This window comes from Aplidium turbinatum, chromosome 18 (genome assembly GCF_918807975.1).
Source record: "Aplidium turbinatum chromosome 18, kaAplTurb1.1, whole genome shotgun sequence".
Taxonomy (NCBI): domain Eukaryota; kingdom Metazoa; phylum Chordata; class Ascidiacea; order Aplousobranchia; family Polyclinidae; genus Aplidium; species Aplidium turbinatum.
The window spans coordinates 9556293-9571443 of record NC_137489.1 but is presented as its reverse complement, the minus strand read 5'-3'; the positions used below and the strand labels follow the sequence as shown (position 1 = coordinate 9571443).

The window sequence follows — 15151 nt, the reverse complement described above, 5'->3', positions numbered from 1 at the left end:
TTTATTGAAGGAAGTGACCTGAATGCCGGTAAAACTGCTTACCGTAATTGATTTTGATAAGAGAAGCCAAATAAAAGCGTATGATGCAATAATTGTCGATGTTGGGATTAAAACAACTTAACAGAAGAAAAATAGTCTATTTATAAATTAATTTACAACAGTCCAATTTTGGTAGATTTAGATCGCCCCTACACGACCCATTTTCTGACCCTTCGCGACCCATGTTTGGGTCGCGACCCATAGTTTGGGAACCACTGCATGGCTTAATAACGCCTTTAACCTTATATGGTCTAACTAAAATAAATTCAGTTTTCATACGTCAGCGATACTGATTTGGAATGTGAAATAGCAAGGATGCTTTGAAAAAAAATGCATTAAAATCAAAAAGAAACATGAAAGCACACATAGGGTAGCAATACACGGTGTGCTTTCTAGCCAAAAACTTTATCCAATTTCTTGCTTCGGCACTCGTGCCAGAAAGCACAAACTCACAAACAAGCTTACATGGTGGAGTGAAAGTATTCCACTTTCACTGGCATTCAGTAAAATCTATTTGAACCGGGTTGAAGGTTCAGTCCTCTGGAATTATTTCAGTTGCAGTTATAGTTTTGAAGCGATAAGCTGTGTTGTCGTTATCGTACGGCCAGCGTATTTGTAATCTGCAGGTTGCTGCAGAAGATAAGGTTTATTAAGCAAGCAAAAAGTAAGATTTAAATCAGCTGATTGCAGTCATGTGACTCATGCACATTAAAAATTAAATTAAGTGAATATTTTGCCGTCGGTAGCGTGGCCTAGCGGTTTGAGGGCTAGGGTTAGAGAAGTAGTCATTTCGATGACGTGGATTCGATTTCCCCCCATGTTGTTGCTCTTTTTTTCTCTTCCGTAATTGCCAAACAAAGTTCAAATCAATAATCAACACTGGCTGAATGCTAGAAGCTTATCTGGTTGGATGACTGCAAAGACTATGGTGGTATGCTAGATGGTACCTCTTTTTCAACTATTCGATTCTATTATAAGTTAGCCTACATAAGCTCAGTGATGTATGTAAGGTGGACCCACGGGCCATCCCCTTCCTCTATAAAACTGTGTTAGTCGATTGAATTAATACCAAATTGACTAGTTTTTGGATAGCAGCAATCTAAATATCCAAAATCTCGCTAAAAACTGTAGGATAAATCTAAAACCTCTTCCCAGTACTCTTCTTTGGTCAAGTAGGCTGCACAGTTTATCCATGCAAAGCTTGTGGCAGTTTATTGATCCATTCAGTGGTTCTCAGCATTTTTTAGTGCCAGAACCATATTCAACACCAAAAGTTTGTCAAGAGCCGCATGAAGGCAAGAAAGGATGATTTAGCCTACAGAATTGATAAAAAGAAACAATAAAGCAAAAAATACGTATGAAGCCATTTGTTGTGAAACTTGGCAATGGTTTTAAGTAAGCTAAGTCGGTGCAAAGAGGTGTACCTAATCAAGAAAGATGCGTTCAGTAGAAAAAAGCTGCTTGATTATGATCACTTATTCCAGAGGTCACCAAATGGCGGCCCGCCACGCTGTATCGCTGCGGCCCGCGAAAGGTATCAGCGTACAAGTATAACCAAAATACTTTTCTTGAGGAGTTAAAGAGCACGAAGGAAAAAAATACTTTCCGGGAAGCATATTTTCGCTTTGCATACGATTCCACCGACCGACCAATCAGATTATAGTTCTAGGTGGGGGTTGCTTAAAGCTATTCCAATGCGATGTCCAGCCACACTGTCCAGTGGTTGATTAAAACGTCTGTTTTCGAATTTCGAAAATGTCGAGCATTGGGTTGCTTATTTTAAGTTTGCAAATGTCATGTAAACACTAGTGTGCGTTTCATCGTTATTGAGTTTCACGACCAGTGTTCTCTTTATACAAGTTTTTGTTGGCAAAATAGGTCGGTGTGCCAACTCAATTTATAATAAATTGTCAAAATATTGTATATAAATGTAAAGACTTTTTCTGCTTGTAGGCTATTATGAAAATATTTAGCTTAGTACTGCAAAATGTTTTTTTCTTCTTCTTTTTTTAAAGAAATATGGAACGCTTCACGATTTCGCGTGTCATCCTTGCGCAGGGGCTATCTTCTCTGTATCTTTCCAATTTTAGTATATCTATTGCCGAAGCAAGTTCTGCAAAATCTCGTTAATCAACAAATTCTTGCCACGCTGATTAAGCATCGCAAGTGACAGTTGTCTATAACAAAAGAAAGACAGTTTTATAGACTCTCACAAAAAGGATGAAAAACCAACTCATTGCTTTTTTAAAGGGAAGACTGTTCATGAATTACGATAGAATTACGATTTTTGGGTGATTTCCACAAGCATTTGTTTCATGGTGCCTGGTTTCTTTTTCCCTGTTATTGGAGCTTATTTTTTGCTGATATGTTTGCAGGTCACTGTTGTTGCCTCTATTGCGATGTGTCAAGCATTTCCTTGTTTACTGAAATTGTTAATTGCAAGATATCTTTTGTGAAGCGAAGTGACAACACCACTCTTGTTGGCGATGAATATTCTGATGAAACCGCTTGATTCGCTATAAGTGCGCAAAACAAGTGGCCTCGTTTATTAGGCATTGTTAAAAAAAGTCAAAAGTGTTCTAAAAGGAGCTTGGCCTGGCAGTAGCGTTGTTCGATTAATTTTGTTGCTGCGGTATTCTAACATAAATATGAACAACATGTAACGCTGGATATTGGGTACGAAATGCGTTCTTTTTTAGCATAAGAGTCAACCTACCTAACATTTTATTAGTGCGGCCCGCCGTAGCTCTCTTTAGTGCCAAAGTGACCCGCATGCAAAAAAGGTTGGTGACCCGTGAGTCTTAATCGGTTAGTATAATGACGTAAAGCAAAAATCGCTTCCACACAAGAAGCCCAACTTAAACCAAACGCAGTGGCATTGGCAATTAAGTTAGGGTACTTTTTCTTTGGAACTCATCCAAAATAACATCTTCACTACGAAATGTTTCAGCTTGACATCCGACTGCATGTCTAACAGCTCCGACAGAACATTATTTGGAGAGCTGATTCCATCTGCTGCCATAAGTGCCCCGTTTATGGGCCACCAGCACAGTAAGCTTGGTAACAATGAGCTAATTGAACAACTTGGTCGTTTTTCTGCTTCACTTCGTGCTCTTCCGATAATAATTTGACCCATTGCTAACAGTTAATTTAACTTCCAATAAAATGTTTATTGCAACATAGTTGCAGACTTCACTAGACCGATAACTCGCTTGATAACAAGAAACAAGCATGATTGTGATATCATCATATTACAGTAATCCCATATCTAAAGAGGATTAACTTAAGATTTATTTTTTGGTCCAAAATCAATTATATTTGGAAAGTTGCACGTATGGCATATTACTGTTACACATATCACTGAGTGGGTACAGACAATTTCTATCAAAAAAAGTAGTTCTACTGTCTTTGATAAACCAAACTGTACAAAATCATTGTTGAACATAAATCTTGAAATATTTAATTTTTGTAATTGAAACGTGTTTTAATTGTTACATTCGGAAATAATTGTGATTTAAAAATTTCAGAACAATGCAATTGAACTGAAACAATGTAATTGATACAACTCTGTTGCACGCCAAGTTTTAAAGTTGCACCAAAATACGACTACAGATATTGGTTTTCTATAGTAGTTCTAATACCAAACGGTGCCTACATAGTTCTTGGAAAACTACTGCTGCTAAGTTTCTATCGAAATTTTAGCCACAAAATTTGCAGATGGAAAATGGAATAGAATGTTTTAATGAATGATGGAATGGAAACGGAGTGGAATAAAATCTCAAGATGAAAGATTGAAAAACGTCTTCCATTCCATCCCATAGCCTATGCCCTGTCAGCTACAAATCTTCAAAGGGTCGCCAGAAAAATAGTTGAGAGCCGCGGTTGAGAACCAAAGCTGCCAATTTTTCTATACTGTTGAGTATTTTTGCTGATGAGTGAGCTGCATAAAATTAGATTTTTAAAATTTGGCTCAGTGTGGCCACTTTTTGAGCTTAATACGGCTATGTTTTAAAATTAGGTCTTACAATTAACAAGAAAGGAAATGTAAAAATAGCTTTTGCCATGTTTCTGATAAGAATAAGTTAAGACGCTTGAACAACGTATTTGAAGGACTGCTCTTCATTCAGCGGCACCTAATGGATGGAATAATTCACAGACAACAACACTTCAACAACAATTATGGAAACTATACACTGTATTTGTCTCGGTGACTGGGCCTGCGTCAGTGGTTCAAAGCCGCTACAAGTATGTGAAACTGCCACAATTTAGCTTTCGAAGAATCATCTTGAGTCAGTATAAGGATAAAGGTTCTCACAATCAATACAATAATTGGTTTTATTTACAGAAACATTTTAATAATGTTCGGCATTACTTTCTTTGTCTTAATGCAGACCATCAGATACTAAATTGCCTGTTAGATTTTTGAAAAACATCTTAGGATTTATAAAATAAATCATGTAGAAAACATGTGATGAGGAAGAGCTTATAGGATTTTAGGAAAAATTTTTAAATGTCTTACAACAAACTATAACTATCAATTTTAGATCCAATAGATGATGGAATCTCTTCATGAGTGTTACTGGAAGACATTTGAAATGTTGCTTGCGCACACTGTATTAAACCTTGCCTAGCTTTTCCATTTGGTTTATTATGATGCCTTTTGTTTTCAATTCAAAATATATCCAAAGTGACATAGACGTTTCACATTCTAATATCGGTATCATTAATATAAGCTAAGTGTGTATGATAAGATATGAACACTGATGGTGCATAGACTAGTGGTGAGAAGCCGAGAGCTCTAGGTCTGCACTCGAAAAGGAGACGATTCGACATCGCTCAAGAGCATGCGACTTTACTTTTGGCAAGACACAGGCTTGCCTTAAGGTGGACAAGAAGATTGGCTTCCTTGCCTTCCCGTCCACTTCATAACTTCAACCACCGGGCGTAAGCTTGGATACAAGAAAAAAAAACATATATATATAAGAAGGTAAAGGACTTTAAGACTAGATCAGTGGTTCTTAACGCGGGTGGTACCCCCCCGGGGGGGGGGGTTATTTTGTAGGGGGGCGGTATGGTTACCTCGGCTTAAAGGGGGCGTTTTGATTATTAGGGGAAATTCTGGTATAACCCATCTACCGACCAGCATAACAATTTCGTCACATCATTTACTGCATAATCTACTCTACATAATCGCACGATAGCCAAACAATTTCTCTTACACCATCGTCGTATTTGATTGACCAACCATTTTGTTTACAAACGCTATCTATTTAAATTCAGTAATTTTTCATTACATCACAAAATCTGGTGAGTTCCATTATTATGACGTAACCACTACTACCAGTATACTGTTTTCATGCTCGCAAATATATATTTGCTTTTCGTAATTAATCGTTTTTGATGGGGGGCGGTAAAATTTCGTCAGTTTATAAACGGGGCGTTGGACCAAAAAAGGTTGAGAAACACTGGACTAAATCATAAACGTACTCAATCTGGCTTCAAGATATAAAAAAAAAACAGTCAGTAAACAAATTGTTATCAGTCTGATCAAACACATCGTTCAAAAAAATCCTGTCTTTGCTTGCTTTGCCACTATACAAGCTGTTCGTAACACATAAACCAAACTACCCTCATTTGACTTGGACAATCTAACTGACGCTTTGACTGTTGCACTTTTTGTTAACATAATTCCAGCATAACAACAACACATTTTTGCCAGTGTAGTAATTTATTTCCGTATCATAGTCAAAAAACAAACGTTTTGAAATGTATAGGTTGTAACTGAAACTGTGATTTATTCTAAACACTATGTTCTCATTTTATATCACGTTATGTTATAATAATATTTGTTTGTTTAGTGCTAAAGTAAATCAAACTATGCTTCACACCACGTCAATCCAGAAAGCACAATTTTTGTAACATAGGATCAACTGCAGCTCCTAGCTGGTCAAAAGAAGGAACCGTGATTTTCAAATCCGGCTTTGAAGCGATTGCTGATAGTGCTTCATCTTCTGATTGTCCTTCTATTCCAACGGCGATCACATTCGTGAACTTAGCAAGCCTTGCACCTGCTATCTTGATGTCATTTATTGAGTCCTCTGAGTTACCTGGATAAAAGAGGAAAGTAAGGATATTAGCGCATCGAAGAATTTTTTTTTGAGAAAATGATATTTAGTTTTTTGAAGCTTCAGGGTTAATACTTGTTAGAAATTTACTCAGGAAAAGTCATTTTTGCTTCAACATACTTATGTTACTTCACAATGTAGATATTAACGACCTGTTTTAGCTTGATGCTGCAAGTTCGCTGTGGTATTGGCGAAACTACCACAGCGAACTCGCAGCATCAGACTAAAACAGGTCGTTAATATCTACATTGTGAAGTAACAACAATCATGCTGCTAAAAGCGAACTCGATCTATTCTATGTTTATGTTAATTTCAAATTATGTAATGTTGGAATTTTATGTTTCTAACTTAGTCTATTGCATCAAACGTTGATTACACTTTGCACGGAATAGATGCACAAATCACACTACCTGAATAGACGACGATTGCAAGTGAAACGGCATTCTGTCGAATTGTGTAAGAAGGCTCTCGGTTTTTATCAGAAAAGAATACACTCCTGATATAGTTTAGGGCTTGAACGGTGCGTAGTGGACTTCCATTGTAACGTAACGCTGCCAACGCAGCTGCAGCATAGTTTGCTCTACGAAATCTAGAACAAAATGTCTACAGTACATCCAACAAGAAAACATATCAATTCTATTAATATTACTGTATAAAAAGTGCTCAATGACAAGCAAAAAAGTCAAGCGTTCATTTCATGTTTCAGTGACGGTTGTCAGACCATTCATTTTATACTCGTTTCAATTTTTATCTGATTGTATTGGTGGGTGAAACTAAAATTTAATGTTTTTGAAAACCGTTTCGGACTTCATTAATTAATTATGATTAATATCGATTTTTAACATGTCTCAGTGCTAATGCATTAAATAACATGCAAAAATGAAATTTTAATAACAGTCTATAAATTTGTAGAGTGTTAAGTTTGATCTACTTCTCAAATTTGAGCCTAACCCTGCGCATTGTCAGATCGCATAAATTATGGTATAGTAAAACATGAAGACCATATATGCTGTATGAGAGCATCCAATTTTCTGTCCAAAGAGTATTTTTAACTATTTTGGTTTTGTAATTTATTTTTTATTGTTTGTAAACTTGTATGTTTAACGTTTTAATTTTACATGTTTGTTTATTAAAAAAAAATCGAATATATATATGAAAAAACACATTTTTGTGCATTCAGTGAAAGCTGTGCTCGATATAGTTCTTACCTGTTGAAGTGGAATATTGTGGAAGTTATCCTGAAAGATCTCAATGCGGCCAGTCTTGTGCCAGTTCTAAGATTAAACTCAGGTAACGATGAAGTGATATTGATGAACATCTCCTTTTCTTGCTGTAATCCGCTCCAAAGCGGCACTCTGGATGTGTCTATGACGTATATGAGATCGAGAGGACGAGATGGGATGCACTTTGGAGGTCTGAACGTCACTGATGCTGGATCACTGACGTAATCCCGTGACGTAACCGGCGAATACACCATGGTTCTTTTAGCTCTGTACGAAAGAAGTACAAAATTGTTGTTTGTACAAAGGTTGTAGGTAATTACAGACTAAAAAGTGATTTGGTCTACCATTGGTAGCATAAGTCGACACGTAAAATGACGCTGAAATATTTCCAAATCTGAAGGAGAAGTAAGATGCCACAACCCATTGGTGCATGGTTGAGCGAACAATCGCGATATCAGTGTAACGTTGATACAGGAATACGTGATGTAACAGCTATTAAGCCACCTGCTAAGGACCTTGAATACCGCAAACTTAGTTCAAGTTGTACTTGGTGCTTCATTACTGCTTAGTTTTTTTTAAATAAAATTCATATCATTGCATGATTTGTACGCCTATTACCATGTCTGGTGTCTAGATAAGCTTTATTTAAAAAGGCGTATTCTATAATTCACGTCTTGATTTGCTTGTAGGCTTTTATCATACAACGTTATACTTTATATGGGCTACACTCTGCCAGTTAAAGTAGAATTTATACCAGATATACACAACAGCTTATTTGTATTTTTAAATGTTTTCCTACTTCTCTTAAAAGTTTTATAGTCAGGTTAAACCTGCAATATACATCCACAACGCATGACTTCAATACAGTACAAAAGTGATTTTAAACATTGCTGTCTCACCTCACTTCAATAATGTACTCCAAAGAAGGGTCAAGCCTATTGATCGCTAATCTGTTTGGAGTGTTACGATTGGTACGGCTTAGACTCCTAACTCGTTCTCCAGTCTCAGCGTTGATCACGTCAATTATGTATGAGTCTGGAGTTGTGTGTTGATCCCAACGTATTGTAACACTAAATATTATGAAATCTTATAGACTTGTAGAGATTTAAATAATAGAAAAATTACATAGGTACTTTAAAATAAAAAGTAAAGATTATTATCATGACAACAGTAATATGAGTTTTTACCTGGTAGTAGTACTGTCGAAGATTTTCAAGTTTTCTGGGGTGTCAATGTCATCTGTTTTCACTTCTGTGACGTCATTCCAACTAGCCCATCCTTGTTTGTTGACAGCAAACACTATAATCATACAGAACTTGTTAATGACAAATTGTTTTTCTCTATGCAACACGTCAAAGTTTTTTAACATAAGAAAGAACTGCAGCTGTTGGTAAACTGGAAACAAAATAAATAAATTTTGCAAAAACTTAAATTGCTTAAATGTTAAAACAATTTTCTTTTTTAGTAAAACGAGTTATTTTCCTTACTTCCAAGGACGTAGGCTGCTCCAGGAAGAAGACCTGTGATCAAATGTCGTCTCTTTGCAGTTTTATCAAACGACATTGACCATTCAAACTCTCCAACATAAGCAGGTTCTAATGCTTCTATGGTCAGAACATAACGCTCAGCACCAGGGACACTATCCCATATCACGTCCAAAGAAGTGCTTGCATAGATGGGGCCAAAACTGACACGGACATCAAAGCTCCCAACTATGTGACATAGAAAAATAAATCCATTTTTGCACATGAAAGTTACAATACAAAGCGAATTACAAATACCACTAAATTGTTGTTTTGTAGAGCACTGAATGTTTGCAATAGTATTTATTTTAACTGTCAAAGATGATCCATTTACGACAATATTACAATATTTACTGTACGGTAATTCAAATAAATCGTTGATTTGTACCCTTCATGACATCGTATTACGCAATTAAACTTTACAAATGCAACCTTACATCATAAATATGATACGAATTTTTACAAACAAACTTAGTTATTTATCTATTATACTGTATGACAAATCACCAATAAACGTTTTAAAAACTTTTTTGTTTATGGCAAGCCTTACATTCATCACAATTTAAAGGTATTCCTGGGTGGCTTCCACCATAATCACTTCCGAGGCGTTTAAAAATTCCAGAATTAAGGCACCAACAAACACTTGGATCCTCTGGGGAGCATTTTGTAGTAACAAAACGACCTTGGTCATCACATTCTGGAAGCATGGGTCCTGCCATTGGATCTGGAAATGTATTATAAGACCGAATCGCCCTTTCAACGTCCCTTTGGCATCTACAATACAAAATGTGTTATTTCGGCTCGAGGCTAATCAATTGCGATTGTAAATTGACATGAAAGTTGACGTTAAATTTGTGCTATGAAAATGAAAGTATGTTGTTGGTTGCAGTTACATCTCACCTTGTAAGAGGCGCAGTGGTAGTTGGAGGAGCAGGAGCAGTTGTAGTTGGAGGTGTAGTCGAAGCAGTTGGAGCTATTCCTGTGTTCGGAAAAAAGCATTTGAAAAATTAGTTACATTGAATTAGAAAGAGATTAGACAAAATAGATAACTTTTTTTAGTGTTAACTTCAACTAATTCCATTTTGCACGAATGAAAAAGAAATTCAACTTAATTTCATGTCAGCCTGAATTCATCATCATCAATCAGTTTGATTATACAGGCCATGAATTAATCCTCATGTTGAGGGTGTGGCTTGTCTGTCTATCGAGGCGCAGTCTTCCTCTCCACTTTACGGTTCGTTGGGTTGACAGAGTCCATGTTCAGAGCCAAAAGTTCACGCTTAACAATTTTTTCCCAAGAACGTTTTGGTCTACCTTGACCCCGCTGTGCTGCAATGCTGACACGTGTGACCTGCAAGATCCAGCTAGTGCTGCGCTCAAAATGCCCAAGCCATCTCATTCTGCTCAATTGGAGGACTTCACCAACGTCTCTTATTTTAAGCCTGGATACAAGAGTTTCAAACTACAGTAGATGTTGTCTTCACGTTTGACCAGGCAGGTACATCTTACCACCGGTCTGTCCTTACGTTGCAGGCGCTTGATGGTGCTTGCTAATGTTGTCCAAATTTCGGAGCCATAGAGCATGACAGTTCTTACGCAAGTGGAGTAAACATGATCTCTAATTGTAGCAGTAAAATGCTTGCTTGTAATGATAGGGAGAAGTTCTCTCAACTTTTTCCAGGCTGACGTGCACCGCGTTGTGACTGCGCCTGCACGTTCACACCACCCTCCAGAAAACATGGCATCTTCAAGGTAGCAAAAGTCAGTTACCACGTCAAGTGTACCACCTTCAACCTCAACCTCGCTTACTGGCATAGCGTCTATGGGTTTTGCTGTGCTCTTACATCAAGGGCATAGGTAATTTGGGTCCGGTCTAAGTAGGCCTTTTATTTCAATGCAATTGATGGGCATATACAGAACGCTACGAGGATAGATTGAGTGTTACCTACATTTTTCATTTCAAAGTGTTTTTAGATTTTAATATTTGGTTGGAGCTCATAGCAATGCCGTCCCTGCAACTTGTAAAGCATAATCCCAGTAAACACAGCATGTTTATATCAGGTGGCTACAAATGTGGTATGTCTTGGCTGAGTTAGGCAACGTTGCATAAAGGTTAGTATTACGTTCACTCAACGTTGTTGTAGAATAGTATTCTTTTGTGAATACGACGTTCAAAACCAAGGCAGCAAAGTATCTTCAACATCACGTTCAGTTGGTTAGCGCGTGACTTCGTGACCGAAGAAGCCTCAAAATCAAGCGGTGCTGGTTCGACTCTCAAGGTGTGCGCTTGAGCAACACATTCTAAGGACTGCTTTCCATTCTGCCGCACGTAATGGATGGAATAATTCCCCAGCAAGGTAACCGGCCCTGCGTCAAAAGCCTCTACAAGTATGCAAAACAATCAGGAATAACCAATCAAGGCTTTGTCAGTCCCAGGATAAAGATTCAAAACCAAACCAAACCAATGAAGTTGCCAGATTCGACACCTTCAGGCATCTCGATTCAGATGGATTTCTTTAGCTCAATTGGACCTCAATGCTTACTAATGAATCAGTTTCACATTGTATAGGCCTAAGCATCAATGCTGGAATATTGCTTAATGTTAAATCAGCTTTAAACGACAAGAACTTTGTTGCTCAATGTTAACACCTTTTCTTAAACTAAAAATATTAATAGTGGTATTAAACTTTAAAACAATACCGTTATACAAACAAATATTAAACATGGAGCGAAATGTGGAAATTTCTAATCAATCTGAGCAACAAATCAAAGACCCAAAATATAGAATTGCACCAATACTAGTAAACATGAAAACAATATAGTTTTCGGAACGTTTGTTGAACATAGTTTGGCTTCTATATTTTATTTGCTTTATTGTTTTATTACATTAAACGTTTTCTAATACGTTTTACTTTACACCACATCTTGTCAATGTAATGCAACGATCCCTCAATTATATTAACGTAGATAAAATTCCACATTTTTAAAAGTATAAATTTTGTTCCAAACATATTATTCAAATGCTAATTTGTTTCAAACAAATTGCTGTCATATGTTAGTGAATACAAAACATGCGAGATCTCTTATTGTCGTCATCATCATTATGTTCCTTCCTCGTATTGAGGGTTGGATACAATGCTCCATTGTTCTCGACCATGAGCTGTTCGTACTGCATTTTCATAACTTAATTTTGTCCATTTAGTGATGTTTGATGTCCAAATCATTCTTGGTTTGCCTTTGTCTCTTTTACCGTTTACCCTTCCTTCTATTACTGATCTTTGTAACGAGTTTTGCCTTATTGTGTGTCCGAAATATTTCAATTTTCTTTTTTTGACTATTTGTAAGAAAATTTTACTTGAATTGAATTTGGACTCTTATTGTAGATACTTCAATTTCGAGATCAAAGCACTCAGACATAGGCTACTATAATCTAATTAGCACAAAATTACGATAATGTTTTCAATTTGACAAATTTTGTTCTTTTGAGGCAGAACTGTCTTGCATGATGTGTTCTGTAGCTACATTTCGACTACATGAAATCGTTTCGAGCAACCCGAGTGTCACCATTAGTAGCTTAAATGTCTGCATTACATTTCAATCGCAAGGACACCTTGAACGATGTGATATAAAATACTTTTTTTTCTTTTTTCAGTTGCTTTTACTTGAAAACTTAAAACAATGTAAAGGAATACAAGTGGAAATAAAACGATGTTGCTTACCGTAAAATGCAATGAACAGAATAATCATACACTTGAGGTTTTTGTCCATTTGCAATTGCTGCAGTGTCCTACTGATAAAACTTATTGCTGTAAAATGAGTTAAAGTAAAATCATCAAACTCTTGAAAGAAGGAAAGAATTTAATCAAGTATAATTTTTTCCAACAAATTGTTACATTCAGACCAAGTTTGTTTAATATTTTATTTGACTCAAAAACAGTTCGTTTGTTCAGGTTCATATTTAAAATTGAACTTAGCAGAAATTTCAATAATTTGCCAAACTTTTCTACAACACATATTGCACATTAATCATGAACTAAGTCACTTTCCAAGCCCAGTTTCTTGAAGCGAAGATATGCAATTAAAATAGCAGTTATGTGATTGCTTATATACAGCATCGAGCACATAAACAATTGATCAAAAGTTCGCAAAATAAGGGTAATTTTTTATTGTAGGCTACTATATTACCAACATGCATTCCTTCAACCAGTTTTGTTTTGACAGTTCAACTCCGAAAACTTCCCGAAAATATCCTCGAGCCGGTTGTAGCGACGTATGCACTTACAAATACCAGTAATCAGTTTCGTTCTTAGATTATTTTTGGTGAATACGTGTAGTCCCCATCTGTGTTCATTGATTTGATTTATAATATCAAAATTTTTTCTTGCTTTTGTAAGTTTTGCAAATATGCCCCAAGGCTATTACAATGCGTTCTGTTAGATGTAACCTACTTTGCGTGGTGTCACATCCGGTGGTGAAAACTGACAGAGTTACAGCCTCAGGACACTGAAAACATAATAAACCACCAATAAAAATTTACAAGGATTAACTGACGTAATCTTAGTAGAAATACTCTATAAAGTATGGAGCCCGTAAAATCCTTGGATTTCAGCCGCTTTTTGGCGAAGATGGATTTGGATTCTGGAGACATATCGCTCTACCCAACAAGCAGATCCACAGTGAACTTATATTTACTGATATATCATATTGTCGACCAAAGTCGTTTGTCCATCGAATTTCGAATTGCAGCAAAGCAGTTGTGGCACCGTATGAATACCAATTTTCCAACTACAGAGACTTTTTTGCTATCATTTAACTTCAATCTTAATGAAAAAATTCTAATCAATTAGAATTATTTGTAGGCGTCTTGTTAATATTCATATATAAGTTCTAAGTGGTGTAGCTATAAATACATTGATAAGCAAGTTGAAGGTTTTTGTAAATGTAAAGTAACGTTTTTCAACTTTCCATGTTAGCAAGCTTTATTGTCGTAAAAGTGTGAACTAAGTCATCACTCTGCTATTATCATCAACTGTTAGTAGATTATTTATATCAGTATGTGTTACTTTATAAACGCCCGATCTTTTTATCATTGTGAAAAATTTTGGTTTATCATAAAACTATTTTTCTCAAGTTGCTTGCTTCGATTTTGAAACAAAAACCAAACTATCTCCCACTCCATATAAGTGGTATTTTCTCAAAGGTTTTGTATCATTTTAAACTCCACAAAACGAAGGAAAGAAATTATCTTTGACCTATTGAAACACAAAGATCGATAACACTAGTCAACAAAACATTTTTTTTGCATGGACTTTGAGAACTGATTTAGGGTAATTTGAGGGTGCTGGATCGAATCTGAGCTCGGATTTTTTCTATCACATCAATTTTTTTTTGCAATTTGCATGTTCCAAAGTGATGAATTACGTAAAAGTTGTTCATTCACTCACTAGTTTGACACCACACAATCACGCACAAAAGCAGTTTCAAAGACTGCAGGAAAAACACCTTCTCAAAACCGGTACAAGGACTTCATTTCATTGAGACAGAGAGACCAAATTGAGAAAGTACTTCCACTTGGACGGCCAACTTGTTTACTGTACATATGTTGAGGGGCTTCTTTTTATGGATTTACCTGCTGCATATTATTAAGTGGCTGGAGACTTTTTATTGATAGCTCAAAAAGAAGGTTGACTGTGTCTTGCTCCATAATGAGAACAAATATGGATCCATCCATATAGGATACTTTGTCTTCCTGCAGGAGAATTATGCAAACATCAAGATTGTGCTAGAAAGATTAACATACTGCAATCACCCGTATCTGCGTAGATCATGGTGATATGTGGTCAAAACAATCCCCACAACGATCAAGTGCTTTGACAAGCTGCTTAATTAGTCCAAGTTTGATGTGCAATGGTAGTAGATTGATATTTTTCCGATCAACCAGCGGCTTTTTTAAGATATTCTTATCTCCAGATGTCATCGTATTTCTTAGTGCCCAATCTTTTCTTACCCAATGTTCTTCCTTGGCTCTACAATCCCAGTAGCATAAAAAGCAAGGATACGCACGCAAAGTAAGTTAAATTAACAGAACGCATTAATTATAGCCTTGGGACATATTTGCAAAACTTACAGAAGTAAAAAAAAAATTTGATATTATAAATCAAATCAATGAACACAGATGGGGACTACACGTATTCATCAAAAATAATCTAAGAACGAAACTGATTACTGGTATTTGTAAGTG

At 36.3% G+C, this 15151-nt stretch overlaps 1 protein-coding gene and 1 pseudogene across 2 annotated transcripts; both read right to left on the bottom strand.

Moving 5' to 3' along the window:
- Positions 1–2052: 2052 nt before the first annotated feature.
- LOC145788023 (U6 spliceosomal RNA) lies at positions 2053–2150 on the bottom strand (annotated as a pseudogene).
- A 3604-nt stretch (positions 2151–5754) lies between these two features.
- Positions 5755–13245, bottom strand: LOC145787714 (uncharacterized). Of its 2 annotated transcripts, none has more exons than XM_082599515.1 (10): positions 13096–13245; positions 12630–12716; positions 9811–9889; positions 9461–9684; positions 8875–9099; positions 8575–8686; positions 8287–8457; positions 7373–7654; positions 6575–6753; positions 5755–6146 (listed from the first exon to the last, which is right to left on the bottom strand). In XM_082599515.1, exons 1-10 carry the CDS (start codon positions 13103–13105, stop codon positions 5932–5934), a joined length of 1584 nt encoding a protein of 527 aa, XP_082455641.1. In that variant the 5' UTR covers positions 13106–13245; the 3' UTR covers positions 5755–5931. The 2 variants fall into 2 exon arrangements, with proteins under 2 accessions (XP_082455641.1, XP_082455642.1); XM_082599516.1 differs by having other exon boundaries at positions 13100–13245.
- Positions 13246–15151: the final 1906 nt, after the last annotated feature.

What these genes read in the sequence shown, in the direction of transcription:
- LOC145787714 (XM_082599515.1), bottom strand. An exon ending in ACCTTTAAATTGTGATGAAT is followed by an intron (nt 9,100 to 9,460) that starts GTAAGGCTTGCC and finishes TATGTCACATAG; the next exon opens with TTGGGAGCTTTGATGTCCGT. An exon ending in ACAATATTCCACTTCAACAG is followed by an intron (nt 6,754 to 7,372) that starts GTAAGAACTATA and finishes ATTTTGTTCTAG; the next exon opens with ATTTCGTAGAGCAAACTATG.